Source organism: Sander vitreus, chromosome 5 (genome assembly GCF_031162955.1).
Source record: "Sander vitreus isolate 19-12246 chromosome 5, sanVit1, whole genome shotgun sequence".
NCBI classification, from domain to species: domain Eukaryota; kingdom Metazoa; phylum Chordata; class Actinopteri; order Perciformes; family Percidae; genus Sander; species Sander vitreus.
The window spans coordinates 26,295,015-26,317,342 of NC_135859.1; the positions used below are offsets into that span (position 1 = coordinate 26,295,015).

Sequence of the window (22,328 nt, forward strand, 5' to 3'; positions counted from 1 at the left end):
CAGTTGTGACGCAGGGCAAAGGCGTTTCCAGTGATGCATGATGGTCATTGTCGTTTGTTTTTTCAGGGCGGACCCTCTTTTTTCAGCAGGGATCAAGGATTTTGTTTTTAACATATTCCGACCATCATCATAATCAAAATGGAAACATGAAGAACTGAAAAGTGTAATTAAGTTGCAGCGCTATTATTATCCTGCACGTCGGCGGCTTCTGGACAAGGTAAGACGACGGTTTGTGGATTTACGCTAGCCTAGCAAGCTAACGTTAGCTAAGTTAGTTAGCTATTATTGACATTATTTGTGTTTGTGACGTCTGCAGCTTTTTGGCATTTATAGATGTTTTTTTTTTTTACCCCGAACGTATTATTTCAAGAGGCGAATACAGTTAAAAGCCTACATCTATTAATTCAACCTCTTATGAAATGGTATAAGGTTTATAGTAAACCGGTTATGAATGATTAACTTGGGTGACCTAATTTCTGTTCAGCAAACATTTAACGTTCCCTTTAAAGCTAGCCCAGACTACATTAACTTTGCTTTTGTGAGTGTTTAATTATTTTTGCTTAAGCATATTTTTGCACCGTATTGACATTAATCTGTGTATTATATTGTAACAACTGTGTTATGATTAAATAGGATCAAGAATGTGTAGTTTTTGAGCGGTGGGGGGATCTTCCACTGATATGTGAGTGACACCCAGTAGGTGTGGTTTTGGAGACAACATTTATAAGCCCCCCTCGCTCTACTTGGGGAAACAGTTGTTGTGACCTTTTGTTTGCATGCAATACAGAGCCATTTAAATACGTTGTTTTCCAGGATGAGGGATCTTCAAGCCATTGACAGCTTGCTCTTGAAAGAGTTGAAGTCATGTCGTGCAAACGAGTACAACTTTCTTCCCAGAGAGGCTGGCCTGAAGCTGATGGAGTCTGCTTCCACAGAGGTTACCCACTGACCCACTTTGACATTTTTGGTTGTCTGCGAAGGCTTATGGGACTGCTAAAAATATATTCCGTTCCCAGTGATGTCTATCTAATATATAGTGGTTTATTTTCAGAATCACAGTGGAGTGTCTGCAAAATGCAGAGACGCCAGAGTGGAAGAACTGTGGGGCCTGACCAGTTTCTTTGGATACAGCACACAAACGTTTGTTCAAGCTGTCAATTTGCTTGATAGATTCCTCTCCATTATGAAGGTAGAAATTTAACAAAGTATAACATGTTGTTTCAAGTTAGAACTTTGCATCCCTTATATCACATTTCTATCACTAGTAAGAAGAAAACACGACCACACTGTCCTTGCTTGACTTTGAATCATGGGATATTGACTCACGCTTATCACTGTTGTGTCATTGTGTCAGGTGCAGCCCAAACACTTGCCCTGTATTGGAGTCTGCTGTCTTCACATTGCAGCCAAAATGGTCGAGGAAGAGAACAATGTCTCACCTACGCGTGAACTCATCCGCATCAGTCAAAGCAAGTTCACTGTGTCAGACCTGTGTCGTATGGAGAAGATCATCTCAGAGAAGCTCAGTGTGGAGCCCGAAACAGTGACGGCCTTAACTTTTCTACACCTCTACTACTCAGCCTTTACATCCCTATCTGCTAAAAGGTAAACATTTTATTTTAATTTGCTTATTGTTGTTGTTATTGCTGACGCATTGCTCCAGTTTGCATGGAGTTGGTCAAATTGATTCTGCTTTATGAGCTTTGTACTGGCGGATCACATTCCGCTCCCTCTACTGTATATTTTAAGGGAGGAGATCCCAAGCATTGGGAGACTGGAAGCCCAGCTAAAAGCCTGCTTATGCCGGCTTGTTTTCTCTAAAGCAAAAGTAAGGCTTGTTCCCAGGCGAATATTTCACAGCATAGCAGCATTCACACTTTGAGTCATGGGATTTATCAATCTGCTGTTTTTCTCCTTCTCAGCCGTCAGTGCTGGCGCTGTCCCTCATTGCTCAAGAGTTTGAAGCCCTCCAGTCTATCACCTTGTTGAAGATTGTACAGCAATTCCAAAGACACCTAAAGGTATAACAAGAGTAGGGCTTCAATTAATCAACATTGTTTGCTATATAAAATGTCTGCATATATTGAAAAATGGCCACCACAAGTTATTAAAGACCACGGTTATGTTTTCAAATATCTTGTTTTGTCCAACCAATTGTCTAAAACCGAAAGATATTCAGATTACCATTGATACTATAGTATTGAGCAGCATTTACTTGTGGCTAATATGCTAAAGTTTTGTTTCTTTACTCCTGCAATTCCAACATTTCTTACACATATCTGCTTTGTATTAGTAATACTTGTGTTGAAATTGTACAATGTGGCACGACAATGTCACTACACAACTACTTGCACATATAGTATGTGGGAAAAACACTTATTATATATAAACACATATTTTAAGACTATTTTTGTCTTCCGATGTTTCCTGTTCGTCTTCTTCACAGATCAGCGACAGCGATTTGCTCCACTGGAAGGAACTTGTGGCCCAATGCATGACTGAATACTGCTCAAGCGAATGTAACAAACCAGACAACAAAAAGCTTGTTTGGATCGTTTCCAGGAGAACGGCACAGAATCTTCAGGCCAATCACTTCAGTGTGCCCGTCCTGCCAACTATTCCTGAGGGGAGCTGGGACGAGAGTGAGAGGTTAATAGTCCAGTTTTTCCATTTTCTTCATGCTGCAATTCGCCTGACTGAATAAACTGTGCTGTGATAGTTAGATATTGACAAAATTGTCAATCCTGAATGGAAATTGACTATCTCATAAGTCTGCTGAAGTCCTCAAATTCATGATTCAGAAAAATCGCATCTGCTAACACTAATTAAGGTTTCATTTTAGAGTTGAACTGGATACGCAAATGGTTAAATGAGTACTGCAGAAGACAGTCTTAATTTGCTACAATTTAATATATCACTCTGGCCTTATTGCCTTAGTTGGTATAACTCTGAACTAGCGTTGCAAATAACAGTTACTTTCTTCATTGATTGATCTATCAATTATTTTTTAGATCAATCTTTTAGTCTGTCCATCCCAGAACCCAAGTTGTCTTGTTTAGTCCCATCAACCATCCAAAAAACAATCAATTAATGCTTGATATGTGACTTAATCAATTAGCAAAAATGTTGCAGATTAAATGGGCATTCCAGAAATGTTGTACTGCACTTCTGTTAAGTTAGGGGACTCACAAGAGATAGACTTTTTAAAAGAATGGTCAAATTGAAGCTGCAGGCGCTGACATACTGTACCCTGACTCTTAGTTTCTAGTATGAGTCATGCTCTAAAAATACTGTTCAAAGGCATCTATTCATTAGACGCTCCCTGTAAAAAGCTACATCTTTTAAACTCCATACTTCCTGTTTGTAACACAGGCTTTGTGTTTTTTTTTTTAACTGTCTCCAAGCCGAAAACAGTAGGGTTCTTTTCTCAAGACGTACATATACAACATGTCTGTTCAGTCATCGATTAATCAGCTAGTTGTTTCAGCTCCACCCTGAAGTATTAAGCCTTCTGTTCTCTCCTAGTGAGGACTCCTGTGAGGACATGAGCTGTGGAGAAGACAGCCCATGTGGCTCGCCAGGAAGTGACGGCGAAGGAGCCTTCTTCCCCTGCGCCTTTCTCAACCGCAAAAAGTGATGAGTCCTCATTGTGCAGAAGGGACAGATGTGTATTTGTCCCCTGATCTGATTTAGGGTGGTTACCCTGTTTCTGAGAAAACCTGTGTTTCACTTGTTTTACCACAGTATAGGTACAACAAGTGACAGGTTTCAATCAAGTGCCTGTTGATTCAGTTTACTGTCTGTCTCTTTAATGTTAAAAAAACATATCTTATAAATGCAAAATGGAAAATTGCAATATCTTGGCAGCTTGATGGCAATGCTTCTGAATGTCTTCTTTGGGTTTGTTTGTATTCAAGCCGGCACATTCCAGGAAAAGCAGTGAAGCACAACCTAGAAGTCAGTCGTGAGGTACACTCACTGTTGAATAGTACCAGCTAACACACTAGCACATCCTCAATCTTTTTTTTAAACCTGTTTTTATACTCCGTACCATACATATAGACAGTATTCTGCAAGCGTATGTTATACGTATGTACACAATCCTAATGTGACATATAGGACATTGTAGTGTGAAATTATCAGACTATATATGCATGGATACATTGAAATATGTGATTATGAATGGATTTTTCTATGTTTACCAAAATAAGCTTACTGTAAAAAATGTTTAAAAAAAAATGTATATAACATGTAAAAAAGGAGTAAAAAAAAAACTGTACGTTTTGTGAATGCTACATAATGTGTGTTGTATTTGGAAATAATGTGGATTTTGGAAGGGTCAGAATTAATCCTTCCAAATAATAAAAAAAAATCTTTTTATCTACCACATTTTTTTTTTCTGTTTCAATTCACTTGTTGTATTTTAAATTTTAGAAAATTATTTTAATGTTCACACTTGTATTTAAACTGAATTCTGTCAGACCAGCGATCAGTATGGGTCAAGAAGAGTATTGTCATTGATAATGTACGTTGACCCTTTGAGACCAGCCTGAAACACTGATTTATTCTGGTTCATTTGAGTGGTTTAAATTACGTATACTGAAGAACTGTAACATCAGCAGACTTTTTCCCATAAAAATACACGTGTCCTTAAGACAAACACAAAGAATGACTTAAACAACAAACGTGGCCGTAAGAAACACATTCTTAAGTGATGGAAATTCATGCATGAAACCATCAGGAGTCATGCATTAGTTATGTGTTCTGGATCCTGTTTTGTATGATGGAAGAAGTACTCTAGGTTAGCAATACCATAAGTGTAAAGTGAAAGTATTGTATTCAAAATTTAAAAGAATTGCCCATTTCAGAATATTTATTATAAAATTATAATTATTGATGCACTGTTTAAATCATTTTAATGTTGCACCTGGTAAACATTGAGCTAATTTTAACTACTTCATGCACTGCTCCAGCTTAGTTTATAAAATGATTAATACATCATAATTTACTTGATTTAATTTTATATTTATAATCTAAATCTACAATCTAACTACTAACTTGCTGTGAAACATGAAGTGAAGTATAAAGTACATCCCTTTCCTTCCATAAATTGTAAATACTTAAGTAAAGTAGGCTATAAGTACCTCAAATTCAAAGTCAAAATCAGTGTGGAAGAAGTACTCAGATCTACTTGTAAGATAAACTTATAAGTATAGCAATAATACCACAGTGTGGAAATACTTTGTTACTAGTAAAAGTCCTGCATTCACAAATTACAAAAGTATAAACTTGAAGTACCAAAAGTAATAGTACTCACCATGCAGAATGGCCCATTTCAGGATAATGTATATATATTATTGCATCATGCTTATTGATGCATTCACGTGTTCATCACTTTAATGTTGCAGCTGGTAAAGGTGAGGCACATTTAAATTTTCTTTTTAACTTTAGATACTGCTCCTCCCCTGGGGATCAATAAAGTCTTATCTTAAACTATAATAATACATTTCTTTGTTGATTATATTTTGTATTAAAAAGCTAAGTCTGCAAAGTAACTAAAGTTAGTGGAGAAAAAAGTACAATAATTGCCACTGAAATGTCATGGAGTAGAATAGTTTAAAATGGAAATACTCAATTCCAGTACAAGTATATCATATTTACTTGAGTAATGCCTTATATTAGAGATCAGAGGGTACACATTAGATTAGCCTATTTGACTGGAGATATTTGGAGATCTTTCTTCCCCCATTGCATTTCTATCACATTCAATTTATTATTGGACAAGCTTTCCTTTATGCTGGGAGCTGCGGAGAAGCCTGGCTCAGTGTGTGTGTGTGTGTGTGTGTGTGTGTGTGTGTGTGTGTGTGTGTGTGTGTGTGTGTGTGTGTGTGTGTGTGTGTGTTCTTGTTTAACTATATTCGTGGGGTCCAAAAACCGGGAATACAGTATACTTGTGGGGCCAAAATGCTGGACCCCACAACTTCAAAGGGCTGTTTGAGGGTTAAGACTTGGTTTTAGGATTAGGGCTAGAATTAGGTTATGGTTAGGGTGAGGGTAAGGGTTAAGTTTAGACATTTAGTTGTGATGGTTAAGGTTAGGGTAAGGGGCTAGGGATTGCATTATGTCAATGACGGGTCCCCACAAAGATAGTGAAACGCACTATGTGTGTGTGTGTGTGTGTGTGTGTGTGTGTGTGTGTGTGTGTGTGTGAGAGAGAGAGAGAGAGAGAGAGAGAGAGAGAGAGAGAGAGGGAGAGAGAGAGAGAGAGAGAGAGAGAGAGAGAGAGAGAGAGAGAGAGAGAGAGAGAGAGAGAGAGAGAGAGAGAGAGAGAGAGAGAGAGAGAGAGAGAGAGAGAGAGAGAGTGTGTGTGAAGGGGTGGAGGTGGTTGTGATTTTGCTGCTGGTGGTGGACGGGGCTTGTCTTTTAGCTGGCTGGCTGTGTTGACACGCATTTCTGCTCCATCTCCATGATTAAACCGGCTGCCTGGAGGGGAGTCGCAGCGGAGTGTGAAGCTGAAGCAGAAGCAGCAGCAGCAGAAGAAGAAGCAGCAGTCAGGGGGAATGAGAGCGGACCGAGCCGCGGCATCTTCACCATGCAGCCGATTAGCACCACCAGCCGCCCATTTGATACGATTATATGAGCCCATGAGAGCCAGTTTGTCTGTATCTTGCAGACAGGCAGTGTGTAGACCCGGAGATGACAACATAGGCCAACGCCTCGCTGAAGCTACGTACAGGGAATGAAAACGCTCCCAAGATGGTCCGCATCGCCAAGGCCCTGGGTTTGGTTATTCTGTGCGTCGCTGTGCTCATACTGTCGCTCATCAGCTATGTGTCCCTGAGAAAAGACAGCCTCTTCACCTCCTCTAAATATTACATGGGGGGCCCGAGGATTATGTTCCACGCAGGATTTCGGTGAGTGATAATTATAGTTTAGTTGATGTGATGCAGATAAGCATCGTTGTCAATATAAACACAGAGACAGGCCTTGTTTGCACGATACAACCTGGATGTGATGCACAAGCTCAACACATCACTTTCACTTACATTTGGGCCGAATGCTTCCTGTCAATTAAACAAACAGTGAGCTGTCCGAGGTGCTGATGTTGTTGCCATGGGCGATGCATGTCGTGAAGTACTTGTAATGTAAACGTTTGCATCATCAGCAACATCACATCCATCAATTGTTGTGCTTCACAGTGGTGGTACATTTACTCAGGTACTGTTACAGTACAATTATGAGGTAGCCCACTTGCTCACTACATTTCAGGGGATGTATTGTAGCCTACTTTTTACACCGCTACATTCATCTGACAGTTGTAGTTACGTCTTAGTTTGAAGATCAATATTTTACATGTATCAAACATATAATGCTGCTTACACTGGTGGAAAGTACATTTACCCAAGTATTGTGCTTAATGCAATTTAGAGGTAATGCTCACGACATTTCAGAGGGTAATGTTGTACTTTTTACACCTCTACACTTTCATTATAAAAAATAACATATAATATAGCCTATGATTTTATGATTTGATGCTATACAATAATACTAATCTACCTAGTAGTATATAAAGTGTCTGAAATTGGCTCCATATTGACAAACTACAACATTACAATGCTCTTACATGTACCTCAAATTCAATCAAAATCAGTGGTGGAAGAAGTACTCAGATCTACTTATAAGCAAAAGTATAGCAATACCACAGTGTGGAAATACTTTGTTACTAGTAAAAGTCCTGCATTCACAAATTACAAAAATATCAGCATCAAACTTAAAGTACCAAAAGTTGAAGTGTTCCTTTATATTTGTCAATAATGCAGTTATAAATGTCGGTAACTCATTGCCCATATGTCATTAAGAAAGGGTTTTTCAATCTGCAGTTGTAAATGTCAGACTGTAAATGAAACTGTCGATAAATGGATTTTGGTGCAGATCCAGTGCAGCTCTTTCCCAGAAGGTATAAGTGGTCAAACGGTCCAACCAGTCAAAGGAATTTTCCACAAACTGGCAACCCAAAAGTTCTTGTTATTAATGGTGTATAATCTAATATTTGAAAATGGTTTCAGGTTTCCACTGGCTGCTGCATTTGAATATTAAAAAGCATTTCATTTAAAAATAAAATGTAAAACATGGAGAATCAGAATCAGATGATTTCCATAGAGAACCTGACAATGGCCAACATTATCGCTTGTTGGTGGTTTTATGAAAACTCCTTGGCTTCTCATAAGAACCAAACAGATGTGTGTGGATCTCCTGATTTAAGAAAACCATCTGAATACCTTTATATCCCTATAAGACAAGAATAAACAAAAACAAGTGAGTAGTTCACACATGGATCACAAGGGTGTCTCAGAATTACATTTCTCATGATTGTTGTTCTCAGGTCTCAGTTTGCCATGAATTTCCTGGACCCCTCCTTCATCCCCTTAACTAACGCCCTGAATGAGGAGCTCCAGGGAAAACCGTCCAAATGGAGGTTCAACAAGACAGCTTTTTATCAGCAGAGGTGAGCGATGTTAATTTTCTTTCTTCTTTTCACTGCTTTTATTTGATAACTTTAATTACTTTATATTATATTATTACTATATAATGGTTTGTTATAAATCACACTAACAAGTACAGCTGAAACGATTAGACGATAGAAAATTAATTGACAACTATTTTGATTGTTTCAGTCATTTTTTTCAGCTTCTCAAATGTGAGAAAATGCTTTTCCTTTTAATAATTTTAATATGTTTTTAATAATTGAGGTTTTGACTGTTGGTTGGACAAACAAAGGATTGGGAAGGTGTCACTTTGCGTAAATGTGACCTCATTTCACACTATTTTTTTGAATTTTTACAAACCAAACAATCAATCGATTCATGAAGAAAATGATCAACAGATTATTCTATAATGAAGATCATCATTAGTTGCAGTCTGATACAAAATTGTTCAAAATTAGCTCCACCTCAAGCATTTACAACAGTAAAATCCTGCTTTTGTAATAATGCATGAATAATAATATAGTACGTAACAGTGCCCAATGCAGGACTTTTACTTGCAACATAGTATACATTGTGATATTGCTACTTAAGTAAAAGATCTGAGTATTTATCCCGCTACTGCCTGTCACAGTGTTAGTGTTTTTCTCTTTTCAGGAAAGATATCTTCAGCTACATCGACATTCCCACCAACTTCTCCCTCACAAAGAACAGTGTGCGTGTTGGCCAGCTGATGCACTTTGACTACTCCAGCCACAAGTACGTCTTCTCCATCAGCAACAACTTGAAATCACTGCTCCCAGACACCTCTCCCATCCATAACAAGCATTACAGCATGTGTGCCGTGGTGGGCAACAGCGGCATCCTGACAGGAAGCCATTGCGGCCCAGAGATCGACCAGGCCGACTTTGTCTTCCGCTGCAACTTCGCCCCAACGGAGTTCTACTCCAAGGACGTGGGCAAGAAGACCAACCTGACCACCTTTAACCCCAGCATCCTGGAGAGGTACTACAATAACCTGCTGACCATTCAAGACAGGAATAATTTCTTCCTCAACCTGAAGAAACTGGAGGGAGCCATCCTGTGGATCCCTGCCTTCTTCCTTCATACCTCAGCGACAGTAACCAGGACCCTGGTAGACTTTTTTGTGGAGCACAAGAAACAACTGAAGATCGAACTGGCCTGGCCGGGAAACATCATGCACGATGTCAACAAGTAAGAGTGTTGATCTGATTGTTGGTTCAGATTTTGTCAACTGACGTGACTTATAAAGCTAACTGGAAAGTATGATCAGGGCCGCAACTTTGGAAATAAAAAGTAAAAGTAGGCTATGTAAGTGTCAGCAAAATGTAAAAGTACTTATTCTGCAGCAATATGTCAGTGTTTAACTATTTTATATGATGTTTATTTATTAATATTACTGCTGGATTAATGTGTTTGTTGCATTTTACTGCTGAAGATGTTTAAGGCTGTGCTAATTTTAACTCCATATACTGTTGGGTAGTTTAATTTACAGTAATACATCATTGTCTTTAAGATCATCAAATGTTTGTCGCTGTCCTCTGAGAACCACGTATCTCTAAAATGTCAACTTTTCATGAGCTCAGAAAAACAGCCCTGTTTTCAGCTTTGTGACGACACATTTACCAGCTGATCCAAGAGGGTTTTAAATAATTTATTTAGCTGAAGAAGTAGGATATTTAACACTTAAATGAACACATCATCCTTCAGTTTATCGCAAACATTTATGTTCAAAATCACCAAATTTGGATTGTTTTCAATTGAAATCTGAAAAGTAATCAAAGCTGTTGTGGAGTAAAAAGTACAATATTTCTCTCTGAAATGTAGTGGAGTATAACGTTGCAAAATATGTAAATACTCAAATAAAGTACAAGTAATTTGCACTTAAGCACTTGAGTAAATGTACTTTGTGGTTGTTTCCACCACTGCATAGTCATAAGGAAAGTGGGATTATGGGGATTAGGGGAATGAAGGATTAATCCTGGTATTCTACTTTAAAAGGGATTTTGAATTTAATTTCAGATTTTTGGATGACTGACTTGTCTTTTCTCCCTCACAGATACTGGAAGACTAAAAACCTCTCCCCCAAACGTCTCAGCACTGGGATCCTAATGTACACGCTGGCCTCCGCCATGTGCGACGAGATCCATCTCTACGGCTTCTGGCCCTTCGGCTGGGACCCCAACTCGGGCAAGGATCTGCCTTACCACTACTACGACAAGAAAGGGACCAAATTCACCACCAAGTGGCAGGAGACCCACCAGCTGCCCAGCGAGTTCAAGTTGCTCTACAAGCTGCACAGAGAAGGCGTGATTAAACTCAGCCTGACGCACTGCTCTTAGACATACGATGGAGGGTTTTTAAGAGGTAACTTCAGAGACCCAGATACATCTGCTCAGCTCAAACGTCTGCTGTGACCCACAATGCATGAGAAGTGCTAAGGCAATTTACGACAAAACACACACTCACATCCTGCTGTAATTTTACATGAAGATGTCACAGACTTACCACAGTGTTGTTAGTCATTTATTCGGTATATTGTTGTCTTCAGCACTACACAGTTAGGACGTTTTATGCTGCTCGGTTGCTTCCATTACTGTCCTGTGCATGGCTGCCGGCCGTGGCTAAACAGCTCAAACTATTTTAACTGGAGTTTGCAGGGGGATTCAAAACAAACAGTCGAATCGTCCAGTTGTGTTTAACACAGTATTGATTGAATAATCGCCTTTAACAACAGTATACTGATTCTGTAGACAGAAATCACTGCCTAATCTCAGGGAAGGAGTTAGATCAGTGTTTATGTAATCAAATTTGATGCCTCAAGAGAGGAGCAGTTCCTGTTTCAGGCCTTTTTGCCCCCCATGAGGTGTCAGACAATCGGCACTGCTCTGGAAGATGGTATTTGTTTACAAGACTTTACCTGTAGACAGTGTAACTGTCCACTTCAAATTTTGTTGAGATTCTTAAAATTTTTTGAATAATATTTGACATTACAACAATAAGCCATAAATTCATGGACAATGGATAGTGTGTTGCCATTAAAATGCTGAATTATAGAAAGTGGTATTGACCTACATTAGGTTCGGAGACTATAAGACATTTAAAAATATCTCCCAACAAGACTACAAGTCTATAGCCACACTAGTGGCTACATTCAACTCACACAAACAAAACAACAAATACCCAAATGTTGTTCACCAACACTAAGGGTATTTCCTGAATCCTCAAACCATCTGGTTTAAGAAATATTTAGTCCGCTGCACAATTTAAAAAACAGATTTTTAACCTGTTTCCCAGGTTGCTATTGCAAAAATCTCATTGATCTTTTACAACATGAGAAAAATTTAAAAAACGTTATTTTTTGGGAAATTTTTAAATAATAGAAAGTACAAATTGAGCAAGGACATTTCTTGAGAGTCTTTGAGGATTCTGGAAATACCTTCTGTTAAGTTTCGTTAAACAATGTTCTGATTATTGATTTTTCAGAAAATCACGTGCTTAGTTCTGTAAGTCGAATACAATATCAAAACATGAGAGTCACAAACTGGGGCTTAGGTTGCACCGGCTATTCGTAAATCCATTACTGAGTTTGTGCTTCATAATTAACTACGAGCTAGTTTTAAAATCGTGTTTGCAAGTTTGCGGTGATGAAAAGATGTCAGGAAGTCACTGCTCCGGCTAACCATAAACTCGCTTTTTACACGCTTCTTTTGTATGAATTAAACAAACGAGCTATAAAGTTTGAATTCTGAGCTTTTGGGGTTCCGTATTTTGTTATCTTCAGGCAGAGCCAGACTAGCTCTTTCCTCAGTTCCTTGTTTCCTCAGTTCCCAGTTCCCAAGCTAAGCTAAGCTAACCGGCTGCTGGCTCCAGCTTCATACTCAACATACAGACATGAGAGTGGTGTCGATCTTCTTAACTAACTTTCGCAAGTAAGCAAAGTAGTGTATTTCCCAAACTGTCAACGTATTCCTTTAAATCAAATATCTTAGCTAGTAAAGTAAAGCCTTTATTAATGTAGGCTCTAACATAGGCTAACTTCCAAAGGTTAAGGTTTTAGTGCGGGAAACAACTGCCAATCCTTTTAAATATGTTTTATATGTTAAGTTAAGCGAGTAGTATTCATGAAGCTAGTAGTATTCATGCAGTTTATCACAATTGGCAGATATCTGTTTATGCTAACTTAGCTGATGTGATTCAGTCATTAAAAGTTAGTGGCATATCATTTTGTAATTTGAGGTATTTTTGTGAAGTGCAATTTAAAATCTCCCAAGTTTACATTATTGCACAGTTCAGATTAGTCAAATTCAATATAATCTTTTTTACTCTTAAATCTAAACAGGTCATATATAAGCAAACTAACTAGTTGGTGTAATGAAAAAAACGTTTTTATTTAATAAACAAACTAAGTTTGAATTTACGAACAGCTGCAACCAGCTCCAGAAAATAAAACTGTTGGCTCAATGGAAAAAGGAAGAGATGATTTTACAATTCTTACCAATAACGGGGCAAAAAATTAAAATTTTGACCAGAGGGTACCAGACCATCTTGTGACCTAAATTGCGGCGCTAGTGTGGTAAAAAACATTAGGAAATACAATATTTTGGACAGTTTCTTCAATACAAACAACTGAGCCTGAGGTTTACCACTATTTAAATTATAAAAATACTAAGCAAGAAAATACAGTATGTATTACAGAGCTTTTGTTGACAATGGGAGGGTTAGTTATTTATTCATCATGTTACCATATTAATTCCAATATGTGTGACATAAAACAGAGGATGAATGAATGTTATATGACTTACTGCATCTAATATGAAGAGCATGATCCATTTAAATGACATTGCATGTGAGGCACTAACAAATCTTTTAGGCTAGTTTTATACAACCTTTTTGAAGATTGTTGTGGGGTAAAAATGTAGTTCTTTGCATTTGTGTGTATTCCTAATGGTGTATTCCTTAAGACTATCACCAGTGTCTTTGTATGAGACGTTTCAAGGCTAACAAAAAGAACCCTAAAATATTCCACATGGGACCAAACCTCTACAGATCAAGTTAAAAATGAAGAAGCTTTATTTTTTGTAATTGTAGGTAACCTTGGGTTCTCAAAAACAGTCCACCCCGTCATGCCAGACTGCAGACTGGTGGATATGGGGGGGTTGAATGCTGGCCACATGATTCGTCTCATGACTCTGCAATGTGCTCCTTGTTGCAAACTCTGGCTGAGGTTTATTAAACAGAGCAATGCAGCCATTCACACTTACCAGATAGTAGTGTGTGCTTTTGTGCTCCTTCAGATTTAGCGTGGTAGGCCTTTGCCCGGCATCCCGTCCCACACAAAGCCTTTTTTGTCAGTCTCTTTTACACAAGATGAGTATTTCAGATGGTTAACTTTTGTGTCTCGTCTCCAACTCACAGTGCAGTCACCACCATGAAATCACCTATCTGATGAAAAAGTTTGAATTTTAGGCAATTTAATTGATGTCATAGATGTGTACATTTAAGGATAATTTCTGTGGTCCCATAGGAATGTTTTGTAGTTACACCAAAGACCATGTGGAGGAGAAATGTTAGCTTGATACAGACTGATTTAGGATTTTGAAAGCTGTACGACAACTAACGACGACTATTATTGTATGAGAAATGGAGTATCCCTTTTTGATGTTGAATTTGATGTTGAAGATCACATTTTGTGGCACAAAAATCCTTTTAAAACGTTTTGCTTTTTTTGGCTTCAGCCAAAGTAATGTGGTGAAAGTTATTTGTGACTCCATGAATGTCCTCCTATAGATCGATTTGTTTGATAAATCCACTGACATGAATGCAGGACATTTTAAGTTCCTCTATTAATGAAATCAAAATCAATGTGTAGAATGTGTGTAAACAATAATGATGCTAACAAAAGTCTGTGAGGATTGTATTTCCAGTCAGAATAACAGTATAGCTTTTTGTGCATTACATAACCTAAACCTAAACATAAAATGTCTTTATTCCAAATGCAGCACTATACAGGATTTGTTCCAACAACCCTTTAACATTCTTGTACTTGTGTTCTATCTGCATGGCAACTTTGTTCCATAATGCATTAAAAAGCTTGGCTGCTTATGTACATGTCGTAAAAAAGTCATAAATCATGTAAGTGACTTTGCTATCTTGGTTGTTCTAACAAAAATGATCATCTACATAAGAAATATAACCATGTCTTAAATGTTTTTTGATTATACATATAAAATATATGTTATGTGCCTGCATAGTCCTTCCATCAATGCCTCAATGTGTAAAATAAAAACAGTATTTTTCTCTGATATAACCCATTTTTAGATGATAATTGATTCTTTTTTTGTCTTTGTCTTTACAACAATACCTGTATTCATTTACTACATACGTTTTTGAATTATTGTACCCTTCTATCTCCGCTTTCTCACTTCTTACAATGCAAAGTCTGTGAATAAATAACATCACAAACAACAAATGTTAAGAGAGGAATTCACTCTGTAACTACAATATTTGGCCAGATTTCCTCCCAAGTATGGGTAATATTTTAGATATTTAAGATCGCAATTGGTCCTCTCACCTAGCAGGCACCCTAGTCCATCGCCAGAAAACAGTAGCATTTTAAAAATGCAGCGTTATTTAGGGCAAACGTGAAAAGACTGGCTGCTGGTTGATATCGGGCTGATATCAAGGAAATATTGTTGGAGACATCACAGACGACCAGTCCGATGAATTTAGATTAAATGCAGCTTTATTCAATATTGAACAAGTTTCTCTCCGAGAGAGGGAGATAACCATGTGTACACACTCCTAAGAGCATGTACCCACAGTGTCTCTACGAACATCAAAATAACTCCTCCTTTATAATGGTTAATTATTGCCGTGTTTCAGGTTGTACCAATAGGTCAGACCGAGAAAAACATTTGTAATATTATGGACTTCCAAAAGTTATTAAAAACCAGGAAGAGGAATGCCAGAAGTTATCAGAGGAAAGGAGGCGCTTGTGGTTGGCAAAGCTCAATCAGGATCTACGAGGGAAAAATCTGTCTTGTTCGGTCTTTGAAATGAAAATAAACGATTGAGAGTCACTTGGCTACACCTTGAGTATCACAATTATATCATACAGTTAAGGTTAGGTTGATTAAAGATTATTGCATTACTTACTTTGGCCTTCACAACACAACGGTCATTAATGACTTGGTACTGCGTCTCAAACTTTTGTAGGATTTAAGGTCTTCCGCTGTGTATGGGCTCGGCGAGAAAACCATGTAGTTGACTATATCGGTATATGCAACTGAAGGAAGAATCACCGGGTCGCCATGGGTCCAAGAAGAGGGAGCCAACTTGTAGGGATCTGCACCACCAGTAAACTGTAATTTCTCAAAATATCGCGCCTTTTTTGTGGTACAAGTCCTTCCATGCCTTTGCATCTTGGATGCGTTTTGATGAGCTTTACTGTTGTTTAGACATAAAGTATTAAAGTATCCAAAGTGCACAATACTCCATTACTTCATTCAGTTGTTTACACCGAGTGCCTCCAATATGGCCGTGCATCCAGGTTACCGCCCAGAACGTGACGTTGGTGAAAACCCTCTATGGATACAGGGCCAGGCAGCATGACAGAGACAACAGCAGGACAGAGAACACTATAGGAGGCTTTCACTGGCGACCCGATAGCTGCTGGTTAGGAAATACGCAGGAACACCAAAAGTGGGAGAAAGCGTGGGTTAATATGTGGATTGATACTGGGATGTCTACACAACTGTGTGACTCGATTGACTTCAAAAAGTTCGCCACTTTACTCGAACCAAAGTTCAAAACACCTGTTCATGTATGTCTTCTTTAGTCTGTTGACAATTTAGGTTTTTTTTCCTGGAACACGTCACTTACACATTTTGCACATACTGCGTCTTGTGTAGACTGTTTACATATTTATGACCATATGTAGGCTACATTTTATTTACTGGTGTTATTGTTGAATACATTGTGAATACATATTTCTAAAATTGTATGATGTTTTTGTTGAGTTATTATTATACAATACTTTTTCTGATCTTTTTGAATCCCCCGACAAATAACCCATATTACAAAAAAAGACTAAAACTAACACTAAAACCAATAAAAACTAAACTAAAACTAAGCATTTTCAAAAAATAAAAACTAAACTAGCAAACTCGCTTTAAAAAACGAATTAAAACTAAACTGAATTTGAAAACAAAAAGTCAAAACGAAATAAAAAATAAAAACTAATGAAAAATGCAAAACTATAATAACCTTGCTTTGAACACGTGAATATTCAACCTATCACTAGTGGTGACATCAGCAGGCACACCTCCTCCTGACAGGAGCCTCCTCCACCTCATGGCTGGTGATGGGGCTGCCGTTGGGTTCAGAGCTGTGGCCTCCCTTAGTGTTCTGCTCCATCCTCTTCATCACCAGGTCCAGCAGGGTGGCCACTGCCTGGTCCACATCAACACCCGTCACTGCACTCGTCTCAAAGTAGGGGATTCTGATGAGAACGGAGAGAGTAGATACATGCTTCCACTGGCTCAGATGCAGACAACACACACATTTACATAACCTGATCACCAGGGGACTATGGTCTAATACACTGAGTAAGCACATGGAACAAATCAATGATTGGATGTGCCTTAACTTTCTTCAATTTGTTTAATTGAGGAAAGTTCTGGTTGTTTTTTAAGGCAAAGAGTAAAGATTAATAGTCAGCGCTCAACTTTAAGCCAGAAACTTTGGTGTAGTCATGGACTCAGACCTGAATTTCAACAGCCACATGAAGACAATTACAAAAGTCAGCCTACTAACACCTTGAGAATATATTAAGGACTGTTGAATGTCTCAACAGGATTCGGAAAAACTTGTCCATGCTTTCATCTTCAGCAGACTCGGCTACTGTAACAGTGTCTTGAAAGGTATCCCTAAAAAGTCAATAAGACAGCAGTTGATTCTGAACGCTGTTGCTCGAGTCCTCAATAAGACCAAGACAGTGGATCACACCACTCCAGTTCTGAGGTTATACACTGGCTTTCTGTCTCTCAAAGACTTGATTTTAGAACATTACTGTTGGCTTATAAAGCAATGCATGTGCTTTTCTATTCTCTTTAATGAATGTTTTTAATTGCTTTTTAAAGTTTTATGTAAAGCATTATGAATTGCCTTGTTGCTAAAATGTGCTATATAAATAAAGTTGCTTTGCCTTGGCATGGATAAAACATAAGCTGACATTCAGTGACCATGTTGTGTGTTTGTGTTGCTGCTAAATCGATAGTTTACAACCTTTTGACTACTAAAAGAGTAGAATCTACTTGTAACCTTTGTCACAGTTTGCCTATTATGTCTATTAGCCCTGAGTAGTGCAAAGAAAAGGGGTTCTCTCTTTATTTTATAGGCCTGAAGAGCTACAACTAATCAGTATTTGGCCGTGACGCACAGTTTGGAAACTGTTTGAAAACAGCTCACTAGCACCACCCTGTTGTGTACCGGTGAAAGAGTCAAAGCAAACCTACTGTAGTGCTTGGTCATGAAAATATTGTAAAAACAAAGTAATGTTACTATTCATTTTACACTTGAAATCATGGGGAAAAAAGTCTCAAATATTTTGACATGTGACAAACACAAGGTGAATTAACATAAAAAAGTTGAAACTAACCAAACCAGACTAGTTAAAGGCACAATATGTGATCTTAATTATTTTATTGATTAATGGATTAATTCAATTGGTCCAAAAAAATAGTAAGTAAAACAATTATATTTAGTATAATATCAGAGGAGACTAAGAACATCTGCTAAATATTTTCATTTGAGGAGCTTTTGGGGGTATTTCTGTTAAATAATCACTTAAAGAATTAAGCAATTATCAAAACAGTTAGTAATTATTATTATTATTAATGATAGTCAATCAACGAATCTACTCATCTTTGCAACTCTACATTCACATTGATTGACAGGTTTTAGTACATTAGACAACACACCATCTAAAGTTAAGTTATTAATTACTGACACAGTAGTATTCTATTATATGATAGCATGTGTAAACAAACTGTAAACAAACTGTAAAACTGGACAATTTATCTGATTTAGTCAAGAAACAAAGTCAAAGTCTGTTTTTATCAGGAACTCAAACTCTTCTATAATGTGTGTGAATAATATGTATATTCAAAATCAACATGTTTTGAATACAAATGTGAAAACTTCTGCTGATATATTGATATACAATGTTTTAGTCTGTTTGGCCTACAACATAATAAATAAAATGATATTGTTTTTTTGCCCCCCCAAGTGTGGAGTAAGTGGCAAACCAGGTGTTGTGTATAAAGTGGATCAAAATCTACCTCTGCTTTGAATTTGATTCATGTTTTCCAATACACAGTCTGATTAACTGTTTTCTTGTGCTGCAAAGCAAATGTACAGAGGGCTCCCAAAGAGAAAAAGAGGAAATTGTAAACTACACGTGCACTTCACACAGCCTCACATACCACCATTAACATGTGCCATAACTAACAAACAGTAGTACTTTGTACTTTGGTACATGCTATAGTATGTAAAGCCTTACCCGTATTTGTCTGCCAGATCTCTGGCCTGTCTGCCGTTAACATCTCTCACATCCCGGAGGTCTGCCTTGGTGCCCACCAACACGACGTCTGGACTATCACAGTACGCGTTGGCCTGTAGCTGACCTGAACCAACACAGAGGAAGTCATTTAAACCATGCATGAGCAAACTTTAAACTCTGTTAGTTGAGTTTCTCAACTCTATTAACTTTGTATCTCAATCTGGCAACAAGAAAGAGCATTGATCTAGTATTGATCCGAAGCAGAGCAACGCTGCTGAGATGACACATACTCATCCAGTTCCTGATGTTGAGGAAACTTTGCTGATTGGTCAAGTCGAACATCAGCAGGAAGCCCATGGCGTCTCTGAAGAAAGCTGTGGTGATGCTGCGGAACCTGAAAAACAGATTTGTTTTACAGGATAAAGCTCCCATGTGTAGATTTGGCCCACCATTTGGTCCACATTCATAAATAAATATCTTGGTAACTGTTGGATGGATTGTCATGAAATTGTATACAGACATTCATGTTCCTTAGAAGATGAATCCTACAGACATTGGTGACCCAGAAACCTTTCTTCTATCGCTCCCATGAGGTTGAGATTTATGGTTTTGAGTGAAATGTCTTAGCAACCTTTGGATCGATTGCCATGCAATTTGGTACAGACATTCATGTTCCCCTCGGGAGGAACTGTAATTACTTTGGTGACCAATCAGAGCAGACTGGGATTTTTCAGGAGGGGGCCTTAAAGAGACAGGTGCTAAAATGGAGCATTTCAGACAGAGGGTCAATATAGCTACATGCAGGCAGACAGAATGAGAAAAATGTGTTTTTTCTGCATCTGCGAGTGAGCGAGGATCCGCGTAATGTAAATTACATCATCAGAAGCTGTACGCGTAAGTTCAGTGCGGACATCCACATAGAGCCAATTTGTTGTGACCGCGCAGACTTGTCTGGACATGTCCACGCAGCTACTCTGCTACAAGTGGTAGCATAGCGATCTACTGCACGTGTGGATAGTATCAACAGAGCTACAATCAGTCCGTGGGATTGTAGGATTTTTAAATTATTTTGATGGTATTAGTTTTTATTTTTAGAAAAATGTGCCAATGCTGATCAATAAGTAACTTGCTTTCAGTCCATTTATTTATTCTCAGTGTCCCAAAGTTTAAATGTGTTGGTGGTAGGGAGCAACAGAGTACATTGCCGTTTTGAGATTACCAATAGGAGTCGCAAAAGCCAGAAATTTGGAGTTTTAAATGAACATGTCTAAATGTTAAAGGAGAATTCCGGTCAATTTCAACACGTAGCTCTGTTGTTTGGAAATTTGGAGTGCTGTCAGTAGCAAGAAAAACTAAAACAATCGGTGCTGCCTATACCGTGTCATCCCCCTGCTAGCGTTAGCACCCAACAGGCTTAAACAGGGCAAGTTTTAAACGTGTTTTTAGCCTCTAAACATGCTTGAAATGTCATTACAAGTGCCTACCCATGTGCAGTGATTCCTTCCGAGGGAACACAGCAAATTTGACTGGAATATTGGACTGTAGGGGTTCGACAATCGACTAGTGTGGACTTCACCGGAAAACAGGAAATAAACAGAGGTATGTGCACTGGCTGGATTAACACAACTTTTATGCCTTTCTGTCACATCTACTACAGTCAGATTCACTGTGTTCCCTCGGAAGGAATCGCTGCACATGGGTAGGTACTTGTAATGACATTCCGAGCATGTTTAGAGGCTTAAAACACGTTTAAAACTTGCCCTGTTTAAGCAATTTTGTTTTTTTTTGCTACTGCCAGCACTCCAAATTTAAAAACAGAGCTACGGGTTGAAACTGACCGGAATTCTCCTTTAAGTATATTGTGAACATCAATGTTAGTTTTACCTTTCTTGTCCCGCTGTATCCCAAAGCTGAAGGTGGATTTGGAAGTTTCTCTCAGTTGCCCCATCAGCACCTTTCCCTGTGTACACCTGAACCAAACCACAGAACAAACCTCTGAACTGGGTTACATATATTTTGAGTCAAGAATTATCCTTGTATGTGTGCACCTAAACATACCAAGCATCACTTACCACTCTCTTTTCCCTGAAGTCGATGCCCACTGTTGTTGTGAACTTGTGGTTAAACTTGTTGTCGGTGTACCTGTAGAGGTAGGTGGTCTTTCCCACCCCTGAGTCGCCGAGTGCCAGCAGCTTGATCAGATAGTCATACTCCCAGTCAGCCATTGTGCAGCTAAGTGCTCAACCTGCCACAGAGTTGAACTCACAGTACACTGCTATGCTGGTTTGACAGATCATGAACCATAAGAGTGAGTAAACTAGAAAAGAAAGGCGAACTAGTTCCACCTAAGCTGCAGTTTGAGGGCGCAGGACCATAACAATCACGCAGACTTATCGGGCAGCATTACTCTCGACTCATTAGGCTTTGATCAAAGAGGGGCAAGCACATGACTGGAGTTGGCTTCCGCATGAGCAGTCAAATGTCTTGCCAGAGTGTTCACACTTTGTGGAGTGAAAAACACAGCCTATTTGGCAGACAGAACTCTTTATATTGACTAGGGCTACTGGCAGACATCTCAACACTGCATGACGCCACTCAGGTCATTGCAATGCTTTGGCTACACTTGCAGCGCCGACAGGCCAATAAAGACAGGGTGGAAAATCTGATTTGGTTATGCAAGAGATGGTTGAGATCTCCCATGGGCCAAAACAAACCTGAACACTACCATTTACTTTCTTTAGCATATCCACAATTATAGGGTGCATTCAGGAAAAATGTATGGTCAACTCAGATTCCCGCACCACAGCAGTGACAGGACAAGGGATAACACCATTAAATCTAGAGTCATTTCCCAAGTGCATAATTAATGGTATTAGATTCTTTGCAATCAGCAGAGTGAGGAGACACTGAGTAATCAACCCTTTAACCTGCAGCAGTCTCTGTCCTGATCTGACAAAACACCATCAAGTATTTGTGATTTCCTCCAATACCCACTGACAGTTTCACAGGTCCCTTAAAATGACAACAAAAAGTAATATATCTTACCAGTCTATCTGCAGGAAGCCCAACGCCAACGCCCATTCAGATGTCGCTCAATTCGTCCTGATTGAATAAAATAATCGCTATCATGATGCGATGGCACATCCTGAACCTTTCCCCCCCTTCTTAAATCTGATCCAAGGAGGAGTTTCAAGCCAGCAAGAACCAAGTGGGGCTGTGCTTACAGACCTTGTGTTTTCTGGTATTTCACATAAGGGGAA

At 38.6% G+C, this 22,328-nt stretch overlaps 3 protein-coding genes across 4 annotated transcripts; 2 read left to right on the forward strand and 1 right to left on the reverse strand.

Moving 5' to 3' along the window:
- Nucleotides 1–40: 40 nt before the first annotated feature.
- On the forward strand, nt 41–4,259 carry LOC144518529 (cyclin-G2-like). Its single transcript, XM_078251270.1, has 8 exons — nt 41–217; nt 814–937; nt 1,052–1,189; nt 1,355–1,605; nt 1,750–1,828; nt 1,923–2,021; nt 2,447–2,649; nt 3,526–4,259. Exons 2-8 carry the CDS (start codon nt 815–817, stop codon nt 3,635–3,637), a joined length of 1,005 nt encoding a protein of 334 aa, XP_078107396.1. The 5' UTR covers nt 41–217; nt 814; the 3' UTR covers nt 3,638–4,259.
- Nucleotides 4,260–6,233: 1,974 nt separating this feature from the next.
- Nucleotides 6,234–14,946, forward strand: LOC144518530 (alpha-N-acetylneuraminate alpha-2,8-sialyltransferase ST8SIA3-like). The gene is made up of 4 exons (XM_078251271.1): nt 6,234–6,914; nt 8,384–8,506; nt 9,141–9,698; nt 10,564–14,946. The coding sequence occupies exons 1-4, from the start codon at nt 6,757–6,759 to the stop codon at nt 10,844–10,846; spliced, it is 1,122 nt and encodes a 373-aa protein (XP_078107397.1). The 5' UTR covers nt 6,234–6,756; the 3' UTR covers nt 10,847–14,946.
- Nucleotides 14,947–15,231: 285 nt separating this feature from the next.
- On the reverse strand, nt 15,232–22,258 carry LOC144518531 (ras-related protein Rab-27B-like). Of its 2 annotated transcripts, XM_078251273.1 has the most exons (6): nt 22,114–22,258; nt 21,141–21,313; nt 20,953–21,038; nt 19,359–19,462; nt 19,069–19,192; nt 15,232–17,007 (listed from the first exon to the last, which is right to left on the reverse strand). In XM_078251273.1, the coding sequence occupies exons 2-6, from the start codon at nt 21,291–21,293 to the stop codon at nt 16,818–16,820; spliced, it is 657 nt and encodes a 218-aa protein (XP_078107399.1). In that variant the 5' UTR covers nt 21,294–21,313; nt 22,114–22,258; the 3' UTR covers nt 15,232–16,817. The 2 variants fall into 2 exon arrangements, with proteins under 2 accessions (XP_078107399.1, XP_078107400.1); XM_078251274.1 differs by lacking the exon at nt 22,114–22,258 and having other exon boundaries at nt 21,141–22,007.
- Nucleotides 22,259–22,328: the final 70 nt, after the last annotated feature.

Excerpts from the sequence above, each read along its gene's own strand:
- LOC144518529 (XM_078251270.1), top strand. The coding sequence starts at position 815 with ATGAGGGATCTTCAAGCCATTGACAGCTTGCTCTTGAAAGAGTTGAAG. Across the intron at positions 938-1,051 it reads TGGAGTCTGCTTCCACAGAG|AATCACAGTGGAGTGTCTGC; the intron begins GTTACCCACTGA and ends GTTTATTTTCAG. Across the intron at positions 1,606-1,749 it reads ACATCCCTATCTGCTAAAAG|GGAGGAGATCCCAAGCATTG; the intron begins GTAAACATTTTA and ends GTATATTTTAAG.
- LOC144518530 (XM_078251271.1), top strand. The coding sequence starts at position 6,757 with ATGGTCCGCATCGCCAAGGCCCTGGGTTTGGTTATTCTGTGCGTCGCT. Across the intron at positions 6,915-8,383 it reads ATGTTCCACGCAGGATTTCG|GTCTCAGTTTGCCATGAATT; the intron begins GTGAGTGATAAT and ends TGTTGTTCTCAG. Across the intron at positions 9,699-10,563 it reads ATCATGCACGATGTCAACAA|ATACTGGAAGACTAAAAACC; the intron begins GTAAGAGTGTTG and ends TCTCCCTCACAG.
- LOC144518531 (XM_078251273.1), bottom strand. The coding sequence starts at position 21,293 with ATGGCTGACTGGGAGTATGACTATCTGATCAAGCTGCTGGCACTCGGC. Across the intron at positions 19,193-19,358 it reads CAACATCAGGAACTGGATGA|GTCAGCTACAGGCCAACGCG; the intron begins GTATGTGTCATC and ends GTGTTGGTTCAG. Across the intron at positions 17,008-19,068 it reads GATCTGGCAGACAAATACGG|AATCCCCTACTTTGAGACGA; the intron begins GTAAGGCTTTAC and ends CGTTCTCATCAG.